The 25,528-nt window shown below is 31.6% G+C and overlaps 5 protein-coding genes across 5 annotated transcripts; 1 reads left to right on the top strand and 4 right to left on the bottom strand.

Annotated features, from left to right (window-relative positions):
- The first annotated feature begins 500 nt into the window (after positions 1-500).
- On the top strand, positions 501-1,080 carry LOC108556473 (tetra-peptide repeat homeobox protein 1-like). The gene is made up of 2 exons (XM_017912607.1): positions 501-512; positions 571-1,080. Exons 1-2 carry the CDS (start codon positions 501-503, stop codon positions 1,078-1,080), a joined length of 522 nt encoding a protein of 173 aa, XP_017768096.1.
- A 1,946-nt stretch (positions 1,081-3,026) lies between these two features.
- LOC108556474 (pupal cuticle protein 36-like) lies at positions 3,027-4,032 on the bottom strand. Its single transcript, XM_017912609.1, has 2 exons — positions 4,021-4,032; positions 3,027-3,947 (listed from the first exon to the last, which is right to left on the bottom strand). The coding sequence occupies exons 1-2, from the start codon at positions 4,030-4,032 to the stop codon at positions 3,027-3,029; spliced, it is 933 nt and encodes a 310-aa protein (XP_017768098.1).
- Positions 4,033-12,602: 8,570 nt separating this feature from the next.
- On the bottom strand, positions 12,603-16,648 carry LOC108556476 (delta-like protein C). Its single transcript, XM_017912610.1, has 7 exons — positions 16,345-16,648; positions 15,758-15,772; positions 15,227-15,524; positions 13,361-13,552; positions 13,242-13,302; positions 13,055-13,185; positions 12,603-12,991 (listed from the first exon to the last, which is right to left on the bottom strand). Exons 1-7 carry the CDS (start codon positions 16,435-16,437, stop codon positions 12,603-12,605), a joined length of 1,179 nt encoding a protein of 392 aa, XP_017768099.1. The 5' UTR covers positions 16,438-16,648.
- A 183-nt stretch (positions 16,649-16,831) lies between these two features.
- On the bottom strand, positions 16,832-19,996 carry LOC108556485 (lipase member K). The gene is made up of 7 exons (XM_017912620.1): positions 19,830-19,996; positions 19,588-19,777; positions 17,934-18,048; positions 17,563-17,806; positions 17,354-17,509; positions 17,074-17,295; positions 16,832-17,014 (listed from the first exon to the last, which is right to left on the bottom strand). The coding sequence occupies exons 1-7, from the start codon at positions 19,971-19,973 to the stop codon at positions 16,844-16,846; spliced, it is 1,242 nt and encodes a 413-aa protein (XP_017768109.1). The 5' UTR covers positions 19,974-19,996; the 3' UTR covers positions 16,832-16,843.
- Positions 19,997-20,196: 200 nt separating this feature from the next.
- LOC108556488 (anti-sigma-I factor RsgI2-like) lies at positions 20,197-22,626 on the bottom strand. Its single transcript, XM_017912622.1, has 3 exons — positions 22,532-22,626; positions 22,274-22,347; positions 20,197-20,852 (listed from the first exon to the last, which is right to left on the bottom strand). The coding sequence occupies exons 2-3, from the start codon at positions 22,283-22,285 to the stop codon at positions 20,271-20,273; spliced, it is 594 nt and encodes a 197-aa protein (XP_017768111.1). The 5' UTR covers positions 22,286-22,347; positions 22,532-22,626; the 3' UTR covers positions 20,197-20,270.
- Between the last annotated feature and the right edge of the window lie 2,902 nt (positions 22,627-25,528).

A 25,528-nucleotide genomic window follows, 5' to 3' on the forward strand; every position in this document is an offset into this window, starting at 1 on the left:
AAACGCATTTTCCATTGCACGACAAATAAAATTCTAATGAAATAACTACTCAACTGAAAAGCTCGATTCCGAGTAAAAAAAAGACGCAATAATAGCATGTTCTTTAATTGTGAACGCAATCAGAAAGTATTATTTGCGTTCGAGGGAACAAAAAAAAGGACAACCGGACGAACGCCAGAAGTTATTGAATCAAATCATGACATAATCAGTTTGCGCGCGTGCGGAAGTCCACATGACTGAAAAAAGAATACTTCAAGATATTCATTTCATCGGTTATTTTTCATGCACTACAGCTTTCTAGTGGCTCACTCACCATTGACTCCTTCCTCCTTGTGAGAGGGAATGAGATAGGACTTTTTTTTGTTCGTTTCACCGCAAAAAATATCAATTAAGGGAAGCTTAGTAGCGAAAAAAGAGCCAATGAAAGTACATAGCTCATGCATATAAAAGGATTTTGTTACAAACCAACATTATTATATTCCGACGGTCAACGAACAAACATGAATTTGATAGTAAGTCTAATTGTAATACATTATTTGATTAATTGTAATTTAACTCACTTGTTTGTAGTTGCTGGCATTTGTCTTGTGTGGAGCCGTTTTCGGTGATGACAAGAGGACAAAGCGCGGATTCGAGCATGGATTTGGTGGTGGATTCGGCGGTGGTTTTGGTGGCGGTTTCGGAGGACACGGGCACGTCCAAACTATCACGTTGACCAAACCCGTCCCATATCCTGTACCGCACCCGGTGCCTTATCCTGTAATCAAGAAGGTACCTGTCACTATCAAAGTCGGTGTACCTTATCCCGTCCCTAAACCATATCCCGTTCACATACCTAAACCATACGCAGTACCAGTTGCAAAACCTTACCCAGTACCAGTAGAGAAACCCGTCCCATACCCAGTCAAAGTCCCATACCAGGTACCATACGCAGTACCACACCCGGTACCAATTCCGAAACCGTACCCAGTAACCATCCACAAACCGTACCCAGTCAAAGTACCATACCCAGTCGTCATCGAGAAGAAAGTACCGATTGTTTTGGGTGGACACGGTTTTGGTGGTCATGGATTCCATTGAAACTAGGTAAGAAATAAATGGATTAAACTAATTAAACTCCCTTTTATGTATCTATCTCTCCGTAATCGTCTAATTACTTGTATAATTGCAGATCTCAGACGTTCGATTTCAAAGCATCTATTTGTTTTTGTTGTTTGTTGGTTTGTACATATCGGCACTTGTTTTCTTCGTTACAAATTCTTACACGTATATAATCTAAAACCAATAAAAAAAAGTTATTAAAAATTGTGTCTCATTACGATCATTTCCTCATTGACTTTTATTCCTAATAAATCTTTACAGCGGCGTTACCAAGTTGGATAATTACTCTAAAAAATATTAACTTATAAAAAGTTGCATGTTTCTTATCTTATTATAATTAATATATATAAAAAAATACAATAAAACTGAGAACGCGTTGTTTTTATTACAATTTCCGCAATTTCCATTCTTAGTAAATTGAATTACATTTCTTACTTTGTTACGTAATGGAAATAATGGAATTGTTCTAGAAACAAGTCATGTCTTCGAAAATTGCATCTACCTATAATGACCGAAACAAATAAAAATATATACTCCAATTTCAGTTCAATAACAATACAATAAATATACTTTAAAACTATTAAATTAATCTAATTATTGCATTCAGTCCATTATAATTATCTCATCAAGTGTTTCTAATTAAAATAATTAAAATTTAATATGTAAAGCTATTTTTTTTTCAATAGTAATTTTTCGGGAATTATATTGAATTTCGGTTTTCATAATTATATTAATTTTATAAAATTGTATATTAATTGACAAATGTTACTTAAATTCCTAAACATTTTTTTTTTAAGTTTTTAAATTTATATACAAACATTGTCAGACCCTTGTTTTCGATAATTTACGAAAAATTCTTAAAGAAATTAGACATTTGTATATGTATTTGTTATGTAATCATTTATTATGAAAGAAGCAAATTAAAGAATAATTTATATTAAATAAATATTTTTTAAATTACATTAATCATTTTTTCGTACTGCTTCACAAGTTTTAGCTATGTTTAATATGGACATATAAACCAAACTAAATTATTTAAAGTTTTTGTTGAAATTTGCTACAAAATATATTAGATGTAAATTTGGAAATACGAATAAGCTATGGAAATATGTAACAAGTCCACTATTATTTGATTTATAAAATTGTCCAAAAGACTACATCTGTTATTTGGTAATCACTTTTGTTTTAATTATATTAATAAGTAAAATTATTTCAAAATATGTTATTTTTGTTTAAATTCATAATTTATAAATAAATAAATATTTATTAATAAGCCATGGAAATATTAAGGCAAATGAAACTGAACCATAATGTAATAAATAATAAATGCATAAGTAAATTCCAAAAGCATGAGTCAATTGGGTGAATGAAATATAAATGTACGAATAATCATGCTTCATTAATTATATAGATCTTATTTTGATAAATATTGTGGAGTGAATTCCGCATCAATTTCTCACAGAATTATTCAAAATGGAACCGTGAGATTGCTGAATTTCCATGAAACTACGGCATAACAAGCTAATGGATTAATTATAGCAGAACTTATGAAATCGTTTTTACTTTATCAGATTTAATGAATATTGTATAAACGTATCAAAGTACTTCCGTACCATCTGGTGAAAGTATGGCACAGTTTCATTTCTTTTTGGCGATTTTCTTTTTGTGAGTGCTGGTTTTGTTTTGAGGAGTTTGGGACGAATATGATATTATTATTATAAGAAAAAAGATTGTTTATGTAAAATAAAAATAACTTTATTTATGCACACAAAATTGTATATAAAAAGTGAAAACCACAAATGTAGCGTGGACTAGTCAAGAATTAATATGTTTTTAATTACAGTAAGTATGGTATTTTGATGAATGAGTTGAGATTGTGAGACAAAAAAAAAGATGATGATTGATGGTATACGCGATCACAGAGTTTACCAGGTCTTCCATCCACCTCCGTAAGATCCGGATGAGATGGAACTACCCAAACCATGACCACCCAAAGAGATTCCGCCATGGCCGAAAGAAGATCCTCCGAGAGAAGATCCGCCGAGGGAGAGTCCGCCACCATAACCATGGTCGTCGGACTTGACGAAGATTGGTACTGGCTTCTTAACGTAGATGGTTTCCGGGATGGCGACTGGAACTTTCCTGATTACTGGCACGGCGACTGGTTTTGGGATTGGGACGGCAACTGGATGAGGTACTGCTACTTTGTATGGTACGTTGTATGGGACGGCGACCTGCTTCTCAACGGTGTATGGTACTGGCTTGTCTACTGGTACTGGGTATGGTTTTGGTACATGGACTGGGTATGGTCTGTCGACTGGTACGGCGACTGGGTGTGGTACTGGAACGGCAACATCCTTGGTTACATGGACTGGGTATGGTCTTGGTACTGGGATTCCGACCCTGTTGGTAACGGTGTAGTGCCTGTGAACGGAGCTACCCAAGTCGATGACTCCCAATCCAGATCCACCGCCTAATCCACCTCCTAAACCGCCTCCCAAACCACCTCCAAGACCACCTCCAAGACCACCGCCTCCGCCCAAACCTCCGTGTCCTCCACCGAATCCACCTCCGATGCCGCCTCCATGTCCACCCAAGGAGATTCCGCTCAATTCAATGCCATGTCCTCCTCCCAAACCAATGCCGCCGCCATGTCCTCCTCCCAAAGAGATGCCGCCTCCATGTCCTCCTCCCAAAGAGATGCCGCCTCCGTGTCCTCCTCCTAAAGATAAACCGGCCCCATGGTCTAAGCCACCCAAAACGGCTTCACCATAAACACCGCGTTTTTCTTTCTTTTCAGCTTCTTTAGCCAAGCAGCCAGTTACGGCCAAGACGAGAATGCAGATCTATAATTGTGAATATATATATAAATATATTAAAATTCAAAATAAAACAATGTTTTTTTGAAGAAATCCTTACCGTAGACTTCATCATGCTTTACTTGAAATTGATAGCAGAAGACTGATACTGTTCCGAAGTGTGACTGGGCTTTTATACTGGAAATAATCATAAAGTTCGCACATTGGAAGAGGGGCGGATGTTACTCACATGCTGCTGCCTCTACTTTACCTTTCTACACACATACATACAGCACACAGTCACACGCACAGTGAGAGCCACAGTACTCGCACACACACAGCCACTCAGCACCAATATCAACCCGAAAGATGGACTACTTTCGGACTTATGCAACTCGGAAGAACAGTGACAGTGAATTCGTTTCATTTCACATCACATTTTTTTTGCTCTCGTCCTGATGTCGTTCTCGTTCTTCCACTAGTTAATTAATACCATTATCAAATTGCACAACGAGGACACAGAATAAACCCAATTTCCTTTCCAATTTTTTGCATTGTTACTTACTCTCCATGCAAAACATTGATTTCATCAATACAGTTTTTATTTTATAAAATGATTATAAAAGTGTCGCAATTAAATAAAATTCTACAATTACTATTGAGAATATTTTGTATTGAAATTTCCAATATTAATTACAATATTTCGAAATAAATATTTAAATATTTTCAAAATAACTATCCAATTTTTTCTGTCTTACTATAAGTACAAAATATAGATTTAAAAAAAAATAAAATTTATTTAAAAAAAATAATTAAGTCAACTATATATTCTATAATTAGTATTAATAAATATATTAGTATAATAAACACTAGAATAGAACATATATTCGCTTTTAAACGTTTTCTTATTACTTTAATAATTGAAAAGTCAATAACAATTGTATAGGACAAGTTCTGACAAACATTTATTCCATATAAAAAAATAATCCATTAAAATAAATTAAAATTGATTTTTTAATGATAATAAATAATAATATAGAAAATATCTAAACACCTTAAAATTGTATAAAAAATCAGTATCTTCCGACAATTTTCTATTTATTAATCAAATATCAATAAAATTAGTACACAAGATGAATCCTATTCCCTTTCTAATCTTTATATTGTTACTATTCGTACAAAGCATTGAATCCATTGATACAATAAAATTGTATACATCTGCATTTATTTGAAAGTACTAATTATCAAATGTGCATGGAATTAAAGTAATTGTATTTTTGTTTGTTTAATTAATCTATTTTTCTTATTTTACTCTCTTAATAAAGTGCTACTTGGTAATTATGCATCCGTAGATAATTTGCGCTCACTGAATTGTTTTTTTTTCTTATGCACATTCAAATCTCCACAAACCGCAACGTCTGCATTGCGGATGAACATGAAAATTACATATAATGAGTAATTATTTCCATCGCGGCACGCCATCAAATTACATTTAAATAAATATAACATAATTAATTCATTTGAAAAAGCTAATCCTTTTTTAACTGCAATTTTATGTTGTTTTTTAATAATAATTATATTATAAAATTTAATTATACTAAACAGCATCAAATTGCTACAGCTTTTCCAATAAGTTATATAATTACGTAAATTATTCGAACGTAAAATGAAAAACACAATCCCATTAAAACTTCTAATTGCAAATTTAATTGATATATTTAACTTTACGAAAATCTAGATCAAACATCTTTATAAATACTAAATAATTGCAAATCTTTGTAATTTCAGAGTTCTTAATATTTCTTTAAGCGTAACCAAGTTGCGTCACTTCTTGAATACGCTTTGTAATTATGATTCAGTTTAGGGTCATTTGAGAATGCATGCCTTTTGATTTATAATTAGTGCAGTCAAAGAATGTTAGACATAATTATTGCATGCAAATATTCGATTACTTCAATTCCTTGTTGTTATTCAATATTAATATATTTAAAAGAAATACATTAATGTTTCTTTCTTTTTCCCATGTCGCCAGATTTAGAATGCTAGAAACACATGTACAACGTAAATGTACCGTATTTACCTAGTTCCAAATGAAGTCAACTATTTTAATAACTTAAAAAAAACGTTATTACGGATGTTCCACTTTTTTCCAAAGTTTTTCATCATAATTTAAATGTGCATATATTCACTTATAATTAAACATCTGTCATCTGTTATTATTGCTAATTAGCATCCAGATGAAGACATCAAACAATACAATATTAAAAAAGTCTAGTCTTGAAACATTTAATAAACATAAATTATCATCATAGAAAACTAGAGTAACTGATATAAAGTATATAAACTTTTCAAAGATAAATTTCTGATAAATATTGATATATTTTAAGATATAATTAGAACTTTCTTTATTCATTACATAAAGAAAGTTCCATATCAAAAATATATGCAATTTATATTAGATTATAAAGAAATTAGTATTCTCATTAAGGAAGTTGTAATTAATTAAATACTAAGTAAAACAAATATTTACATTTAATAGATAAAATAAATAATCAGCAAATTTTATAGAAAAACTTGAATTTGTTCTATTTTAAATTATACAGATGTCATTATTTAATCCTACATAACACTGACATTTATTGAGAATATTACAGTGAATACATTATAATAAATTAAATCTTTGCATATTAGGAAATGCATGTCATTATATTTTTGTTGTGTGTGTGTTTTTTTTAACAATTTATGTTTGTAAAGAAGTGTTGTTTGTTTCTATAATGAAGTTTGTTGGGATCGCGACAATTTCTAATAAACACAGCATTATGTAAAAGCCGTACGTTTCTCATTTCAAAATATGCAATTATATTTAGAGAAATTCAGTGCGTGGAAGCAAAAATATTGCGAGATAATTGTCGAAATTTTAATTTATTAATTACTCTTAAATTGTTCTTTGACAAAAAAAAACTTGAAAAAGATAATGACCGATTCTAAAACACATAAAGAATATTACTAATAATACATACATATTTCTTATTTATAGTTGAATAGAGATGAATTTCGTACTTTTACTATTCAAGAAAAGATAATGACCGATTCTAGAACGGATAAATTATACTTGATAAATTGGGTTTGCTTATATATTTTTTATAATTGAATAAATGCTATTAATATAATAATATTTAATGAGACTAATAATGAGAAAATGCAGTATAATTAATAGATCGTCGCTTCGTATAATGGATATAAATATATAGACGTATGAATCATTCTTATAATTAATGTATATAATTAGAAAATATATTGTGTGCACTTTCCTTTTAATTAATCTCTCTTCACTATTGTTCTTCATATTAAGATGATTACAATGAAATGTGTTTAAGAAAATAAACTAGAGGTAGCAAATCAACATTTTTTATTATGGTGACGTCATAATATAACATCAATCAAGTTAAATAACGATCCTCTAACACTAAAACACCTGTTTAAGTTTAGTGACTACCATATAAACTAATTAAGATTTTCAAATAAATAAAATTTTATTACTATTCTTGCATAAAAGGGTGACTAATAGCCGAATGGTTAAGTCGCCCTATCCACGATTTCGTGGGCGCCGGTTCGAATCCTGGTCAAATCAGGCCCTTTGTGAGCCCTCTCGGTGCTTGCAGCAATTGGGCCATTGTTCATCATGAATGGACAGTCAAATAAAAGAGGTTCAGCATATGGAAATTCAGCCAAGTTGATGGACAATGTTAGTGTTAAGGATAGTATCTGATACACAGACAAAGGGAATAGTGGAATCGCAGAGTGTCAATATACTGAAGTTAACCTACAAGACGGCAGCCAACCAACAAATTACACAAGAATATAATGATAAAAACTTCCATTGGGAAGTTTACCAAAAAAGCAAAATGTCTACCGCCATTAGATTTAATTAAAATTTGCAGGAATAAGATTGTAAATTAAATATAAATATAAAAAAAATGTTGCATAATTATATTAGTAAACAATTTTAGGATATACTAGATAAAGGTTGCAACGGGATAATTACAATATATATTTAAATATGATTTTTTTTTAATGATTTGATTAATCAGTGAAAATTATATAACAATTTATGGAAATTAAAAAGTAAGAAGAAAAACAGGTAGACGACAAATAATAAAAAAAAATCGTACTTTCCGTCTTTTAGACCTTGAAGCATTTCGACACATCGATAGAACACAATAAAATTTTTGAGTAGTAAATTTCCAACTTTCTATCAAAGTTTCTAAAAATTGTGCTGTATTGAAAGTAAAACAATATCGAAATAAATATATTTCTAATAATCTGACTTGTCTTCAATAATTGCTTGACCAATGAGAGTCATGAAAATCATTATGAAATTCTTCTTTCTGTTATAAAATAAATATATATTTACTAAATAATGTTTTCTTATCTGAATTCTCAAATTATAAATAAAAAATGTATGAATCATTTATTAAGAAACTTTATATATGGTGCATGTAATTAATTATAAATTTAAATGCGTTCGCATATAATGAAACTGACCGTTTTAAGAAGATTAAAAAGTGCATTTCTTGGTGCAGGTAATAAATATACACAAGTTGTTTATTCCTTCTGAGCTGGGGAATCTCTCCGCAATGTACGCAACTTTCACAACGTGATTTATAGTCTCATACATCGGATCCTTTTGATTATGTTTACCAAAAAAAAAATCGAATTGGGGATACCGATATTGGGTGAACCGATTTTAATATGATTTTATAAAAACTGGATTTGTTGTTTTGTTAGTGTGATATACCGTGTGCATGATGAGTTTCTAAACTTTCTACGATAAATTTCTTTGACCTTTGCTCAAATTTGCATATGTTTTTCGAGTTTATTGAGAAATTAAATAAAAAAACTGGAGCAGTTTCGCAATCGCTTTCAACGAGAGCATTTAATCAACGATTAAGACTAGTTAACAAAAGACTAACAATAATAAATAACTATATGACTGTTTTAGATACAATTATTGCGATTTAACGAAATCTTGGAGCGCGTTGAAATGGGCAAAAGGTGATGAAATACCTAAAGCGGGTTGAATGGCTGCATGACTATCGCCCACGGCAAAAGCCTGAGCACTTCCTAATGCTGGTGCGGAAACTTCTTGCAGACCGAATGCAGCGCTACTTCCGGTGGAGATCTGTTGGGCTCCGATGTATCCCAACGATCCAGAACCAAGAGCGTAGTTACCGTTTCCTAATTGGGAGAGTCCCAGTGAACCAGAGCCCAAGGAGATGGGTTTCTGTGGGAGGATTGCTGTCGGTGTTGAAATCCTGGGCACAGGCACCGGCTCGTAGTTCTCCTCCTTGACTTCGTAGGTCTGAGTCGGCGTGTTGGTAATCCTAGGAGGATACCTCGGGGACGCAACGGCTTGCGGAATGTTAACCTGCGGGATATCAAACTGCTGGATGCTGTGCTGCGGAATTCCAATCTGCGGCTGGATCACCGGCTGCAACTTGGGTAACTCAGGAGCGAGCAGAGTCGTGGTGAAGCTGTCTGAAATTGCAGAGCTGACTACGTTAATTGCTGGAGATCCATGTTGTCCTCCGAATCCTCCTCCTCCGCTGCCGCCTGCATGGATACCGGAAATGTAACCGTGTCCGAAGAGAATTCCCGCCGGATATTCGTGCTTCAGGTGGTGCGAGAGGTCCAGGTGCTCTCCGAGATCGACGAGATTCGCCGATCCGTAACCGTGGTGCGGCGCGTACCCGTGTTCTTCTAAGGATGCTGAGGCAATTGCCAACAACAGAGAACCGAAGATAATTAGCTGGAAAGAAACAATCAAAAGGTTAGGAATTACCTGGAATTACCGTTGCGGATTGTTCTTCAATTTACCTCTTTCATAATGTTTGTGTACTTGATCGCAAAAGAATGTCTTTACCTCTTCGGCGCGCTCTTATTATATATACCCCTTCACCGATATTACTTCAACTTAAAGCTAATATACAAATCAGATCCATTCCATTGGCGTATCACATTCTCTCAATTTCTCTCACGCTGTTACCCAACACTCATAAATATTCCGCTATTTAGAGCATCTGGTTATTTTTTACTGAAATATTAATTATATTAAAATCATATAATCTACAATGAAGAAGAATAATGCTATTCAGAGCGTAAACATATCTTTAAAATGTACAAATAAAAACACTATATTTATAGCTGAAATTATAAAATTACACGCATAATTACAGACGCACAAAAAATGATACCACATGAATCATTGCAAAGGAATATTAGCCGTCTGTCCATAAAGAAATATTAAATTAAAAATGGTATACATTCATTTATAAAATTTAAGTAATGAAAATTCAAGTTACAAAAACGAGGATTCTGCCAACTTGTAATATTTATTGAATTGTACTTCTAGAAATTAGTTAAATCGTTTTGGTAAGTATTGATGTTACATTAGACAAAAATATTGAGTACGTCTATGTGTTTGTTTTTGAATTAAAAGATAAATGGAATGTTATAAAGTGGCTAAGAGGGGCTATGATTAGTGGAACTTTCGCCAGATCTCCGCCTACCTTCGGACAAGCATGCATAATTCCGTAACTCTGGTTCCGACAGAAACGCTTCCGGTTCCGTCTTGCTCGTAAAATTATCAAGTAATTTCACCTGCTCAAAGTCGATTTCTCACCTTTGTCCTTACGGCTATACGGAGTTAATACCGTTACTCGAATGCAATTTTACCGTAAACGAATTCGCGAAATTATAATCTCACGTGTACTTTTGTTCCATCCGGCCGATGCGATCTGCGGTGGCATTCGAGAAGAAATTGTAACCGCAATTGAGTATTAATTACTGCTCCGATCCCGTTCGGATTTCACAAAAGCACTGTAATTGTTCTTGTGCTTCTTTTGGCTTTATTTGTGAAATGCAAGAGAAATTATATACGTGTGTATGTACGGTAAATAACGACGACGATAAAACACGGTGTTTCGCTTTCCACCGATCAGATGTATCAGTTGACTTCTTCCTTGTCAAATATGAGATGAAATCGATTCTTGTCCGATTCTATTTTTGCAAAAAATCCTCCTATACACGAGACGCCTATGTTCTGTGCTGTAAAGTCGCAATTTCCGGATAATTTTTATACCTCCGAGTAACGGTTTTGCAGCAATTGCAATGTGCAATCGCATTAGAGAACTACAAATCCGATCCTTTCGTTCTATCCTAGATAAATGTAGCATTGAAAAAACACATTTTATGTTCAAAGATTGCAACATTCAATATTGATACATAGTAATTTACTAAGAAATAATATTATATTATCATATAAAACTAAAAAAAATCCGTAATAAATAGAATTAATAGGTTATATAATTATTTGATAGGTTAATAATTATATAATCAAAATATTTGGCATTGAATTTAAAATTGAAAATGAGAGTACTTAATAGATGGAATGACATTTCAGATTAATGCAAACAAAGAAGCTATTGTTGAGTGCTGGTATTTAAAACGATATTAATGGAAAGTAGGGATATATCAATAATATTGATGGATGAGAATACACGCCTATTTATGAAGTTGTATTCATAATATTCTGATTGAAACTCTCAATTTAATTTAATGTAATATTAAATGCTTTATATGCATTGAAAACTACTTTTGTTTTGTTAAGTACATGATTATGTAATTTGAATGTAAAATTGAAAATGACTGTACTAAATAGATGAAATGATAGTTCCACTTTATGCGGACAAAGAAGTTATTGTTAAGTGGTGGTATTTAAAATGTTATTGATGGAAAGCAGCGAAAACCGTTCGAGTGTTTCGGTAATTGTATACGTCGGTAACTGGTAACATTATATAAGTATCGTGATGGGCCCTCGATTTGTGTTTGTTTTTGGCGAAGATAAAAAAAAGAAATGAAATAAATTCATACAACGAGAGCGGCCGAGACACACCCCAGATACATACACACGGTGAAAGGTGGTATCTGCCATTTCACAGCTCATTGGCATCGTGGATAACCGCACGCAGCGAAAAGAAATTATTTTCATACATTGAATACATGAATAAGAACATGAGATTACATAAAATGTAGCAACGGGCCTTAAGTGGCATTTAACTTAATTACATAAAGCCGAAATAAAATAAGTAAATTCTCCATCTAAATAGATATATTCTAGTGAGAAGAGAAAAGTTAAAGAGCAGCAAGCGATTGGTTCTCATCGATGCGTTTCCCATCAATCAAATGGCAGAATTCGTTATTAGAAAGGTGCAGGAAACATGTGTCTGCTACAGGAAATCAAGATCACCGAGTAAAAGCACAATAAAAATTGCTTTTACCGGCACAAAAGGTTCCTCATTTAAATCTGCCTTGAAACGCAATAAATAAGGTCCGAAAAAAGAAAGCGCAAGAAGATTCCATTGCACAACGAACGAACGAATGAAAGAAACGCGAGAAGAGATAAATGGAAAAAGAAAATAAAGAAATACGACACTTCTTCGCGTCCCACAAATGCCAATCGATAAATCGACTAAAAATAATAGCTTCAATTTTGGAAATACACTTAATTAACTTTCATTTTTGTTGATCCACTCTCTGATTCCGATTAAGACGAAATTATCTTCCACTTTCTTTGCTTGATATTTCGAAACACTTTATTTTTGTACTAAATAATAATATAAATAATAATAAATAGTTCTAAATCTACAAAGTCTCATTATTTTCTAAAAGCTCGTCCTTCTCCTTATCCTTGTCATCTTCTTCCGTGCTAGTGGCGTTAACAATAGTCACAGCCTCTGTAGTCGTAGTTGTCGTTGAAGTCGACGATAAAATAGGTGATTCAGTTACATTGTTGCTATGTACCGAAGATTCAGTTACAGAAGAGAGTGTCGATAATGGAATATAGGTCGTGGTTCTATTTAACATAGTCATCTGAGTCATCGGTTTCATCGTGGTGAACTGTGAGTATTCGCAATTCCTTCCAGAAGATCCTTCTCTGCACAAGCATCTGAAACTGCCATCATCTTTCGTCACGCTAACGCATTTTGCCCCATTCTGACATGTACCAGGGTTATTCTCGCAATAGTTCAATTCTAAAATATAAGAAAGTAAGTAAATAAAATCATCCTCATTACCAGCTGTTGCTTTCGAAATACCTTCATCGCACAACATTCCACCCCAACCGGGTCTGCAGTTACATTCCCAAGGCCGATTACATCCTCCGTTCACGCATCCCGGATAAGGATAACACTTCTCGCAGTTCTTACCCCACCAACCAACTTTGCATCTAAAAATTTAAAAAAATCAATACCGATCTCACAAAAATAATTTTGTTGATTCTACCTGCACTCTCCTGGTTTCCTGCAGTATCCGCGGTCCCTGTGGCAGGTCTTCGAGCAAAGGGCTTTAACAAAGATCAACCATTAACTTTATATTCGATTAAAGTTTGGTAGGTAACTTACGTGTTTGGCAAAGTATACCGGTCCAACCGGGACGGCACTTGCATTCCAAGGGCTTCTCGCAATATCCGTGCTGACATCCTGGCAATACTTGACATTCCTTGCACGTCTTTCCGGCCCATCCCAAACGGCATTTGCATTCACCAGGATGATCGCAGTAGCCTCTTGTCAGATGACAATCCAATCTGCATAATGCTACAAAAAAAAAAGAAAACCATATTAAATTCCGTTACTCATTTCTAAATAATTATTCACATTCAATACATGTAACAGCTTAATTAATTTATGAATAGAAACCGAAATTACTTTCACGATTCTTAAACGATCCAAATTTTCTATTTTTTTATATATTTATTAGATTTCCCTCCTTATATGACATCAATCGTTTAATCAAGTGTACTATGTGAATTTCTTGTTCTTTGACTTATTAATATAGAAAATCATCTCAATTCAACTAGAATTTCGTTCAATTTTATATTTTCTTATGCAAATATTATTTCTATATTACACAATTATAAAATTCACTTCAATAGATTTCAATAAAATTTATAAAAAAAACACACATCATATCACAGAGAAAGCTTACAACTCATCAGAAATAACGTTGTATATTTGTTTATATTATAATTTTTGCGGAGAAATATTATTAGGTCATGTTCCACTTCTCGACATTTCGCCATAACTGAATATTTTTTATTTTTTTTTTATTTGAATATTTAAGATTAAAGAGGTGTTGAATATATCATTTTTCAAGAAAGAAAAAAGTTAATATATTCTACTAAAACAAAGACTACGAATAACAATAATTACTGTACCACACATATTTTCATAAGAAACGTGACTGATGACCGTTAGGAGAAACTCCTTTTACAAATACGGAATATTATTGCTTCTACTGGAATACATATGTATTAGGTACAATTTACGGCTTAAAAATTACAAAATTGGTTATTTATACTTTAATTTATAATTAACTATTAAAGAATTTCATTTAAAACTAACTTAAAGATTACGTAAAAAGTATCAAACATTTTGTTATAACATTTATATGGATATTTCTAGTAATAATTGCGTTTTAATTTACTTCATTAAGAAAATTGTAATCAAAATCATATTTTTTTATTAACTGAATATTTCATGTATATGTAAAATAATGGATAAACCTAATGCTGTAATACTTTTGATAACTTGTAAATAATTCATTATTATTGTATACATTTATATTAATAATGCTTTAATTACTATAGATTTCAACTTTGTTATTATTTCATTAGATTGAGATTTTATCTTAATGATCAATATTTTATTTTTGCTTCAATTTCTAAATATCATTAAACTGTATATATAATTGCAAATTGCTCTTTAAGACTTTAAAAAATAAGAAAAAAAATATTCCAATTTAATTATATGTGTTTAATTAACTTTCTAAATTTCGATGGCGAACGGCGAATTTATTATTATAAGCAGCTCGAGATAAATTGAATCCGAAGCGCGAATAATTAGGAATGCAATTTGTGAGTCCATTAAATCGCAAATTGCGTCTCAAATGGAATAAGAGATTGCGTTTCGCGTTTGGATTGGAAATGGGTTGAAGACGAAAAGAAATTCACATCAAAGATCAATTAGTAAATAGTCAACATCCAATAGCTTATGGCATATATCAAATGGTGATTAGGAGCAGAAGGAGCTCGTTTTATGATTCCGATGTTTGTTGCCAATTAAAGAAATTATTGTTTTAAGCGGTCGAGTGATTCCATTGCTGATTACCGGTTTTCTCACGGCGCAATTTTATGCAACAACAGCATACGGCATGTTTTCTTTCCATCTTATTTTCTTAACATTTTTTTTATTTTGGGAGAAAGGACTTACGTTCGGAGCAGAACAGGCCGTCCCAGCCTTCATGGCATATGCACTCAAAACTGACATTGCAAGTACCGTGCTGGCATCCCGGTAGAGGTATGCATTTGTTGCACCGCTCTCCGTAATAACCGAGCTTGCAGAGGCATTCACCCGGCCTGTTGCAATATCCTTGCAATGGATCGCAGCCAGAACGGCACTTTGGCACGTCGCACAAGTCGCCTGTCCATCCTGGAAGGCACTTCACCTCTCCATCATCGTCGCAGACGTAATGCGAATGTTCGTTCTGGGAGGACGGAATCTCACAAGCCTAGGTAAAACAAAACAAAAACAAAGAATTTATATTTAAAAAAAAAAGACAAACATCGGTCGCTGAACAACGGATTTCCGTAATGGGAATTCTGTGTCAAATCAATATTTGAAAGTCGCAAATCGCATCATCGTGCCATCATGATCAGCAATATTAGAAACTGCTTTATTAATAATTTTATTTGACTGTCGGACCATTCGGAATTGATTTTATTGGGTTTGTAAGCCGGTCACGTTTTTGAAAGTCTTCTGTTGTATTAACGAAAACAAAAGGAACAACACAAAGCCGGTTAAACCATATATTATAGTACGCACGACATGTTACAGAAATTTAGTTTCTAGACCGGAAAATGATTCAATTTTCAAATAAAATGAATAGGTTCAACAGAACACAATCACTTATATCAAAATGGAAATTTTATACAAAATAGATAATCTTAATTGCAGACAACAAAGTTAAACTTAATTTAAATAAAATAGGACAAAAATACTTAAATATAATAATATGTATTGGAAATTATAACCATATGAAACGGGCTATTGAACATAGATTCTTCCGCTCAAAATTAAAAATATTATTATTTTATATTGATAGATTACAATAATTAAGATCGTAATAAATAAATAAATAATAATAATCAAGTAAGAATATACTCAAATAATCAAATCAATTATAATTAATCATGTAAATTAACAAAATAAATAATGTTTGAATAAATATTTGTTGTATTTATACAGTCAAGTAATAATATTATTTTCCTTCTCTTATGCTTCAGGTTGAGTAATTCAAAAAATTTATTTCTATTCAAATTAATGTTTACCTGTTTCTTCCATTTTGGGACAAATCTGGTTGCAGGGAGGACCGACGGTATGATGAAAAAGCCGAACAGCAACGGCCACCAAAACTTATCCATGATAACACTTGTCTACTAAGCGCGGGTTTTTAGTTGGATGTGAAGAAGTAACCGTGAGCGACCGTGAACTTGGCCATACTGAAGCAAGTCGCTGACCTTCTTTAAGCCCACTACTACAACTTATAACGTCTTCGTCAACCCGAACAAATGTGTGTCATAGCCAGGTGCAACGAACTCTCCATCAAACAAGTACAGCAATTAGCATATTCAGATAAACCTCATAATTAAATAATCAACTCTTCAGATGTATACTGGAAACATTATAACATACTTTATTTACAAATAAGCAAATTCAAAATATAATAAAAATTAATTTGGACTATTATTATACAGTAGATACTAGATGAACATGAAATCAAATTTGATATTTTCATTTACATACTACATACTTATATACTAATCAGTGCTATTCAGTGCTAGGACTATTGTTATTGAACATGTCAAGCAGATAGTCTATGTATAAATCTTTGGCTTTAGTTCCAAACATGAAATCAATGTGATTGAAGTTCTCTTCAGGGATTTCGTGGATGGCAAAACGCGCCTTTCGTGACAGGGATTTATATAAATTAATAGAATCCTGTAAATAAAACGGAAGATTATTAATCGTTACTTTTAATCAATACAATTTTAACTTACATATTTCGTTGTTAACCAATCATTCCTAGCATAAATAACTGCAGTTGGAACAACTATTTTCGAAATATCATATGTAGGTGGTAGAAAGCTATTGTAAATCCCTATATTTCGTACACCATAGTCGAATTTCCTAAAGGAGTTACCCACAAAACTGGCGACGTGTTTGATTAATTTCAAAGATGTTCCACTAGGATGTTGGTCGAAGTAGGCTGGATACATTTCCTGAGATTATAAAACATCAATTATTGTATTATTTATTAAAATTCGATTTATTTCTAACTGGTTTAATTCCATTTTTAGGTCCATAGATCAGAGAAATGAAAGTGAAACAACTATTCATCGTTTTTGGTGAATCCATACATATAATTTTAGCAATATCTTTGGTTGTTTGTCCAAACGATGCTATTTTAATAAATCCATAATATTTGCTGGCAGTCTAGAAATAAAATCATTTTTCAATATATTTATGTTATTGTTTGTTTTAGTTACATAAATGGTATCGACGAATGGCGCTGCTAATCCCAAAGAAGTCCTGATATTTGATAAAGTATACGCTGGAGCTGTCAGGACCATAAGTTTGATGTACTTTCGAACTTCTTCAGGATGTTCCGAGCCATACATTAATCCGAACGTGGATCCCAAAGAATGACCAACGTATATAATCTTATTTCCCGTTTCGTTGAAGATGAACTTGATGGCTGCAGGGATATCCCCAAGTGCAACGTCGTCGACGCTTTAAGAGTAATTCATTCATAAAATTAATGGCTCCATCTTCATTCAGATGATTTATTTGTAATGAGGTGACCTTAATTGCAAATTCGTATTATAGTGTGATTTATGCATTTCGAGCGCAACGCTACCTGTAATCCCAGTATTCATCATCGTTTACAGAGAAATTGATGTGCTCTTCGGAATATTGAGTTCCTCTGTAATTACCCAACCACACGTCGTATCCATTGTTGTGCAATTGAAACGCTGCAAAATACGTACATTTTCATTCAATAGAAGTAGAAACTGCATAACTGGAATAATACAGGCGCAACAGGAAATCTCTTTAATTATATTAGATCATTCAAATCCATTGTTATGTCGTTGCAGAGAATATGCTGTTATTGTAAATAATGCACTTTGAGTTGCATACGATCTATTATAACGTGAATGCAATACTTAAATGCAACTACCTGAGCTAATATCATTATGTATGAAATATACAATTGTATATTACAACAACATATCCATCGTGAGATTCAATATAACTATATTTATTAAAATTAAGCAATTGTATTTTATTTACCAATTATTTAAATAGTTCAACGTTTTATTTTTTTTGCAAAAAAAAATGAATTTATATTTTTGAATTATTAATTTTAGTTATAGAATATTGAATTTAAAAAGAATAATTATAGAAGTCATCGTATTTGATTGATATAATATGCAAATGTCATTGTCATAGCAATCTGCATTCACTAAACAAGAAAATGAATTGAAGGAAAACACGTTTCCACATGATACTTTACCTATTTTCCATCATTGTTAATTAACCTAATATCGATACTCAAGAAAAGAAAATCAGTTCAGTGTCATGAATTGTAATTATTCGAAAATAATTGGCGTAAAGCATTTATGTAAAATATTAGCACATTCTATAATTAGTCCACTATATATATGCAAGTGAACGTAAACGACTCAAAATGGTTTTCTGACGTGTATAAATATTGACATCTTGTATCTATTTACACTACATTTCGCAACGTATAGAGCCTGATTGCAGCAAAATGGCGAATACACGATCTTGATATTAATTTAGAAATTCACACATCTCCAATGTAAAAATCGGCACACATCCACGATCGTATTAATATTTATTAGAAAACTTGTACAGGTAACGCATATTTGAAATTCCGCATACAATTCGCCGATTTATGGACATTGCTAATCGTGTGCAGTAGTATCCAACAATAATTGTAGATCACCCTATAGAAAGTTGCTTAATGTTTTGCAATAAATCGCAATTTATCTTGTCTCTCGCAACAAGAGAAATGTATTAATTGGCTCTAGCTGTATACAAATAATTTTGTAATAGTTCCGTGCGCCCACACACGATACCCAAAGATTTTCGATTACTCGCATTACGTGCAATTTATTGTTACAGTTTCCAAAGATAAAATAAAATCAAATTGCAAAATCAAATTTATTACGAGGAACACAATAATATCAACAATAGAACTTACCTGTTGCAAACGTCGTTTTAATATTTGCGTTATTGCGTACGTTCCAGTTTTCTATTCGCCTTGCTAATTCGATTTTCTGCAATTCGCTCTGGAATTTTACGTCGCTAAGGACGACCGCATACATTTTTCCATACCGAGCAAAAAGTAAAAGTCGAGATTTCCATAAAGCTGGATACGTTACGCGATTTATATAAATATGTAATTTCAGACGTTGACATTGTAGGTTTTTTTAAATTTTATTTAACTAATTTCCACATGCGACTTGAATGAAATGAAAACTCACCCAAAGAATCGTTCCCCAAGGAGACCCAATTCGCACTGGTCGTTATCAAACCGTGCTGCAGGAATACGGAATTCATCTTTTTGTTAGGTGAATCCTTGTTTGTCATTCGGAAGATCGTTATGATGTAACCATCATTGGTTGTGACATTGTACACGGCAAAAGGTCTCCCGGTTTTTGTAATGATATCCGGCTTCGTGAAAATTGCAAATATAATTGATAAAATTACTTAATTTTAAACATACCACCGAGGCGCCGACAATTTCGTTGTGCCAGCAATTCGGATTGTTGTCCATTGCGTAATAATCTTTCATGGTTCTGCAGACATTATTTTGTTGAGGTAACACTTGTCCGCAGATTGACAACAAGATCACCATGTACCAGAACATATTTGGAACAACGTTGTGAAATTGCGTTGTACTTCTATTTATGTATTCCTGAGCATCCAGTTTTTTCCCATCAAGGTGAGAAACTTTAATGGGTTTGCTATTAGCCGAAATGTGAACAGGTAGGCCTTGAGGGATACGTAGTTATTAAACGGTTGAGACGATTCATAAACACAGTTTTTTTTATTATTAATGTAAGAATTTCTTCCATTTTTTTTTTATTTATTTATAAAAATATTCATTGAATTTAAGAAAAGGGACTAAAGGAAGTGCATTATATATCCTCGATCTGCGGTTTCCTTAAAAGTGATGTCCGAGGATGTGGTCGTGGACGGCCACTGGAACGTGGTTTACCACCGGAACGGGATACGGCGCTGGTACAGGAATTCCAACTGGACGATCTACTGGTACAGCAACGGGATGCGAAACTGGTACAGCAACTGGTCTATCAACGACAACGGGTACTGGATTATCAACAGCAACAGGGTATGGGGCAGGGACATGGACTGGATAAGGCCTGTCAACAGCAACTGGTACATTGACTCGTACAGGAACAGGGACATGCTTCTCGACAGTTACAGGGTATGGGGCTGGTACAGGGACCGGAATGCTTTTGGTGATCGTTGTGTGGGTGTGGACACTATCGACGACACCTCCAACGCCAAGACCTCCAACTCCAAGACCTCCAACTCCAAGACCTCCAACTCCAAGACCTCCAACTCCAAGACCTCCGACTCCTCCAATTACTCCGTGCACACCATGCACTCCGTGTCCTCCGAGCACCCCGTGTCCGTATCCTAATCCAAGAAGTCCGCGTTTCTCATGCTTCTTTTCCGACGCTTTCTCGGCCATCGAGCTGCCTATTAAGAGCACGGCAATCACCTATAAATAACAATTATTTTTCTCTTTGTATTCGATCGTTTCAATCAGGCTCGGATTTATTGCATCCGATTTGAATGGACTTGTCGTGAATCGTAGATCTCAATGGAGAAAGTATTTAATACTGTTTGGTAAACAGTACGCAGTAACGACCATTTGATTCTGTAATTGCATAACCGGTCACAACTAGATCATCCATTTTGCATATCAAACGCATTTTACAGCCACAACCTACTTTTCCTATTCCTATTCACAATTCACAACACTCATTACCGCTCAATTAACTTATTTTAAGGTCATTCCCATTCATTTCTCAGAATTTTCACATATTCAATATTTTGTCACCGCGCATATTATGTTTAAATTAAATACTTTCTGATAACATACAAGTTACATATATTTTTTAATTTATCATTTTGAACAAATACAAACATTATTTAGAAATTTAATAAATTAATTAATTCCTGTATCCACTTAATAAAGAAACAATCTTATCAAACGATTCAAATAGATTAATTTAATACAATTAATTAATTACAAATAAATGCCGCGGCCACATTTTATATATTTATAACTTAATTATATTTCAATTAATTTTACTTTTTCATTTTTATTTATACTTCATAAGTTTCTTATCATATGTTTTCATATTGCTACATTTTTTTTGTTCATTTAAAATTTTATTAATTATTTTCTTATTTTTTAGGTTCCTGATAAAGATTAATGAATGTTAATAAAATCTTTTTTTTAATATTTACATCATTTTCTTAATTTAATATATAACATTAGTTATTTTTTCTTTAGGATACAAAAAAATCAATTTATTCTTTTGGAACCACTCATTAATTTTTCTTTAAGTTATTTTATTTAATAATAATCGACTATTGATACCTTATATTTATTTGTTTTTAATTACTTATAATTAGAATTGTTTTTCCTTTCTTATTTTATGGGTCGAAATGAATATCAATGAATTTGAAAATACTGAAATTAAGTATTTTTATTTATTTTTACATGTAACATCAATATCCTCAAATAAAAATCGTATATTAAACAATCACTTGATTTGTCAACTATTAAGAAAGTTTACTATTAAAAATTGTTTACGGTCACAATCATAATTAGTAATTAACATGTATTCTTTAAATACCAAACGGCGATGCAATTTAACAACATGAAAATGAAAATGGCTGTTTCAAATTTAGAATTTAAATTAACTTTGAAGCGTGTTTTGTTGCACAAACTTAATAATAATAATCAATGTTTAGCAATTAAGAAAAAACGACTGAGCAAGAGAACAATCTAATAGGCAAAACGTACTTGAAATAAAAATAAATAGATATTCGCGTATGCAAATATCGTTGACGACATTCTAGTTTCATGTAAACAGCGATTGGGTAAAATCACGATGCATTCGTACTCACCAAGAACTTCATTGCTGCTGCTGGTATTAAACAATCGAGCACAAGATAGAGACACTTTTCAGGGCTGAAATGAACTGGTTAAAGGTTAGAATACGTGTAAAACTATATACTTCATCCCCCACTAAAAGCTTCTTGCATAAACTCGATGGGAAAATATATGTATATATAAGTATTTATAAATGAATTGATAATACTTTCTATATAGCGCAGTGACAAACAGTGTTATGAAATAACTTATTACTATTTCCAAGAACAAACCTTTTTCTCTTGTTCCTGTTTCTTGTTGTTTTTTTTCTTATTTATTCCATTGCGGCACAGCGAACATGCATTTTTCCGACGATGATTTTGTTGTTGTTGATATGCAAAGTAATAAAAAAAATATGTATTTCAGTAGGTGTTATGTAGATTTATTCGATGGCTTTGTTGAAAGGTCATTATCAATTCCAATCAAAGCAATATTGTAATACAATCTGATATCATTATGTTTCGCTGATAAATTACGAGTCTTTTCTCTATATATTTTTTTTGTGCACGTACAAATTTGATATTGGCAGGGAAAACATCAACGTCACACTCATATCATTACACAGACATTTATTATACTTTAATGCCATGCATTATGCATTCAGCGAAAACAATAATTACGTCTAATAATATACTATGGATTGCGATTATTTCAATTTCAGTTTTTAAACAATTTGTTTTTATAATTTATTGATAATGTTTATAAATTATATATTGTTATTATCGTTATTACTAGTCAACACAAATAGGATAAATAATTAATCTAATATTTTCAATTATATTTTACATTGTTTTAGAATCTATATAGAAAATAAGGAAATTTCATATTCTTAATAAATATTTCTAATCATCCTTTTATAATCATACTTAAGAGACAAAGTCGATTTATTAATGTGGCAAATTTTCTTGAATAAGAAATTTATTATTAACAATTTCTTGTTTTTAATTTAAAGATTTCAAGTTTGAAGTTCCTTTAAAAACGTTAACTTATTAATAATTTATTATTGTTGAAATATTTCTATTAACCTTTCCATTTCAACAATAATAATGAAAGAACAAATATTTTGAAAAGAGACAATTATGTTTAGTCAAATGTATTTTAAGATCAATTAACTCCTTTTTGGTATCTCTCACTCTTATATAATAATAAATATATTTTATTTTCAATAACCCTTTGCAACAGTTTTTTTTATCTTATTTTTGTTAATGTATTAATTTTTTTTATTTTTATTTTTGGAATACTATTATTTTATTACTTTATAGACAAAAAAATAAATATATAGAAAAAAATTTCTATTATAAATAACTATATTGTATTATATTTTATTTTATCAAATACTTGAAATCTTTAATATCATTTTAATTATATTATAATAAAATTATATAACCAAATTTATTCTTAGAAAAAGTTTGTAAATGAATGTTGTATCGATTATTGACAATAAATTTACATAATTAATCACTAGCTATTATTTGAAAGTCATTAATAAAATAAACAAACAAAACAAAAATTATACGCAATAATCAAAGAAATGAAAATTATGTCTCACGCACTTTGTATAATTATATATTAAATACAATATTTTTTCAAAACATTGAATATTGATTATAATAAATATTAATTTGTGTAATTAATCTATAATTTCACGAAATAATTATTGAAACATTATCTGAGAGCGTACATATCCTGGAACCTTGACTTATGTGCAGTTGCAAAAGAACGTCAATGGAACAGGAAAAAAGAAATAATGCTCGGCCTGTGCGTTTGCACATATGATACACTTATTAGAGCCTTACAATAAATATTATTTTAATGAATAATTATGTCAATTATCAGATTATTCTCCAGCGTGAAAGTTGCCCTTGTGTGTGGTGAAGAGAATAAAAAAAAAGTCACGTATGCAACAGCTTTTTGTAAATGGACATAAATTATTTATAACCAGAGCAAAAAGCGATTTATATGTAATAAACACGTGCTCGGAGGAAGGCGTATCCACGTATCAATAAATTACGGACTAAATGAATTCTCGAGGATTAACCAAAAGAGGAAAATATGTTTCATATGACCCGAATTATTACAGAATGTAGGAAGAACAACGCGTTTTCACTTTATTTTCATAACAATTATGCAATGTATTCCCATATACAAATGTTGCATTAAGTTAAAAATAAATCAAAACTTTATATTAATAAATTTCTTTGAAATTTTATAACGTTCTTGGAATGCTTTCCGACTGCATAGTTCACTGGATCGCAGTGGATTGCGATATTTTTATTTTTCATTGTTTCTTGATTTTTATCCCTTCTCTATCCTTCTACCTTGTGTGCGTTTAATGGCAAAGAGAGAATAAAAATAACAAGAATAACAAAGAACCAAGTTTATCGTGGTTTATTTAATGCAAAAAAAGAGAAATAACGCTAATGTAATCACTGCCGCAGTGTTTATATAAAAGGGGATCGATATAGATTAGATTGCAGACCATTTAGAGTGTTCATATCTAATAGAACATACTGTTAATATAATATATGATTTCATAAATTGTGGAATTTTGAACTACCTAAATTTGCATATCATGAATATGCAAAATAAATTAATGATCGTTTTTATTATTTCAGAATCTTTTCCACTAATTCAATAAATAATGTTTTTAGGTAATTAATTGATTGAATAACAAATAAATATTTGTCATCATTTATCGTTAATATATTTATCTAAGTTGTATATTTGTTGTTTTAGCTACAGCTTAAAATATATATATTATTAAAGCATACTTAAAAGTACTTTATTTGTTATAAAATGAAATATGTATGGATAAAATATTCTTGAAAGTAATGTTTATTAAATCTTGTACTCTTCATTTTCTGTGGGAGTGTCTCTTCCAGTTACAATCATTTTTCAAAGAATTCAATAATTATAAGAAAAACTAAATTTGCATACCTATATAATGGAAACATAAATAACAATCATTTGATTTGATTAAATCAATAACTGCTAACATTAGTGTGTCGTTACCAAATCTAAGATTCTAATTAGAAATTGACTTAGAATATATTCTGATTAACTTATTGCTTTCATTTAAATCAAAATCTTGAGTAAAATTATAGAGATTTTTGACGAATAAAATTTGAATAATATTTTTACACTAAACTATATTTCATTGTAAATAGAAAAAGAATGAAAATAACTAAAAACGATACAATTGTTAATAAAGGATTTGTACAAAAGTACAG

The sequence above is a fragment of the Nicrophorus vespilloides genome, unplaced genomic scaffold (genome assembly GCF_001412225.1).
Source record: "Nicrophorus vespilloides isolate i.1.1-1 unplaced genomic scaffold, Nicve_v1.0, whole genome shotgun sequence".
NCBI lineage: Eukaryota > Metazoa > Arthropoda > Insecta > Coleoptera > Silphidae > Nicrophorus > Nicrophorus vespilloides.

Excerpts from the sequence above, each read along its gene's own strand:
- LOC108556485 (XM_017912620.1), bottom strand. The coding sequence starts at position 19,973 with ATGTTCTGGTACATGGTGATCTTGTTGTCAATCTGCGGACAAGTGTTA. Across the intron at positions 18,049-19,587 it reads CTTGGGGAACGATTCTTTGG|CGTTTCAATTGCACAACAAT; the intron begins GTGAGTTTTCAT and ends CGTATTTTGCAG. Across the intron at positions 17,015-17,073 it reads ATTGGTTAACAACGAAATAT|GATTCTATTAATTTATATAA; the intron begins GTAAGTTAAAAT and ends TTTTATTTACAG.
- LOC108556476 (XM_017912610.1), bottom strand. The coding sequence starts at position 16,437 with ATGGATAAGTTTTGGTGGCCGTTGCTGTTCGGCTTTTTCATCATACCG. Across the intron at positions 13,553-15,226 it reads CGGCCTGTTCTGCTCCGAAC|CATTATGCAGATTGGATTGT; the intron begins GTAAGTCCTTTC and ends TTTTTTTTGTAG. Across the intron at positions 13,303-13,360 it reads CGGTATACTTTGCCAAACAC|CCCTTTGCTCGAAGACCTGC; the intron begins GTAAGTTACCTA and ends TCTTTGTTAAAG.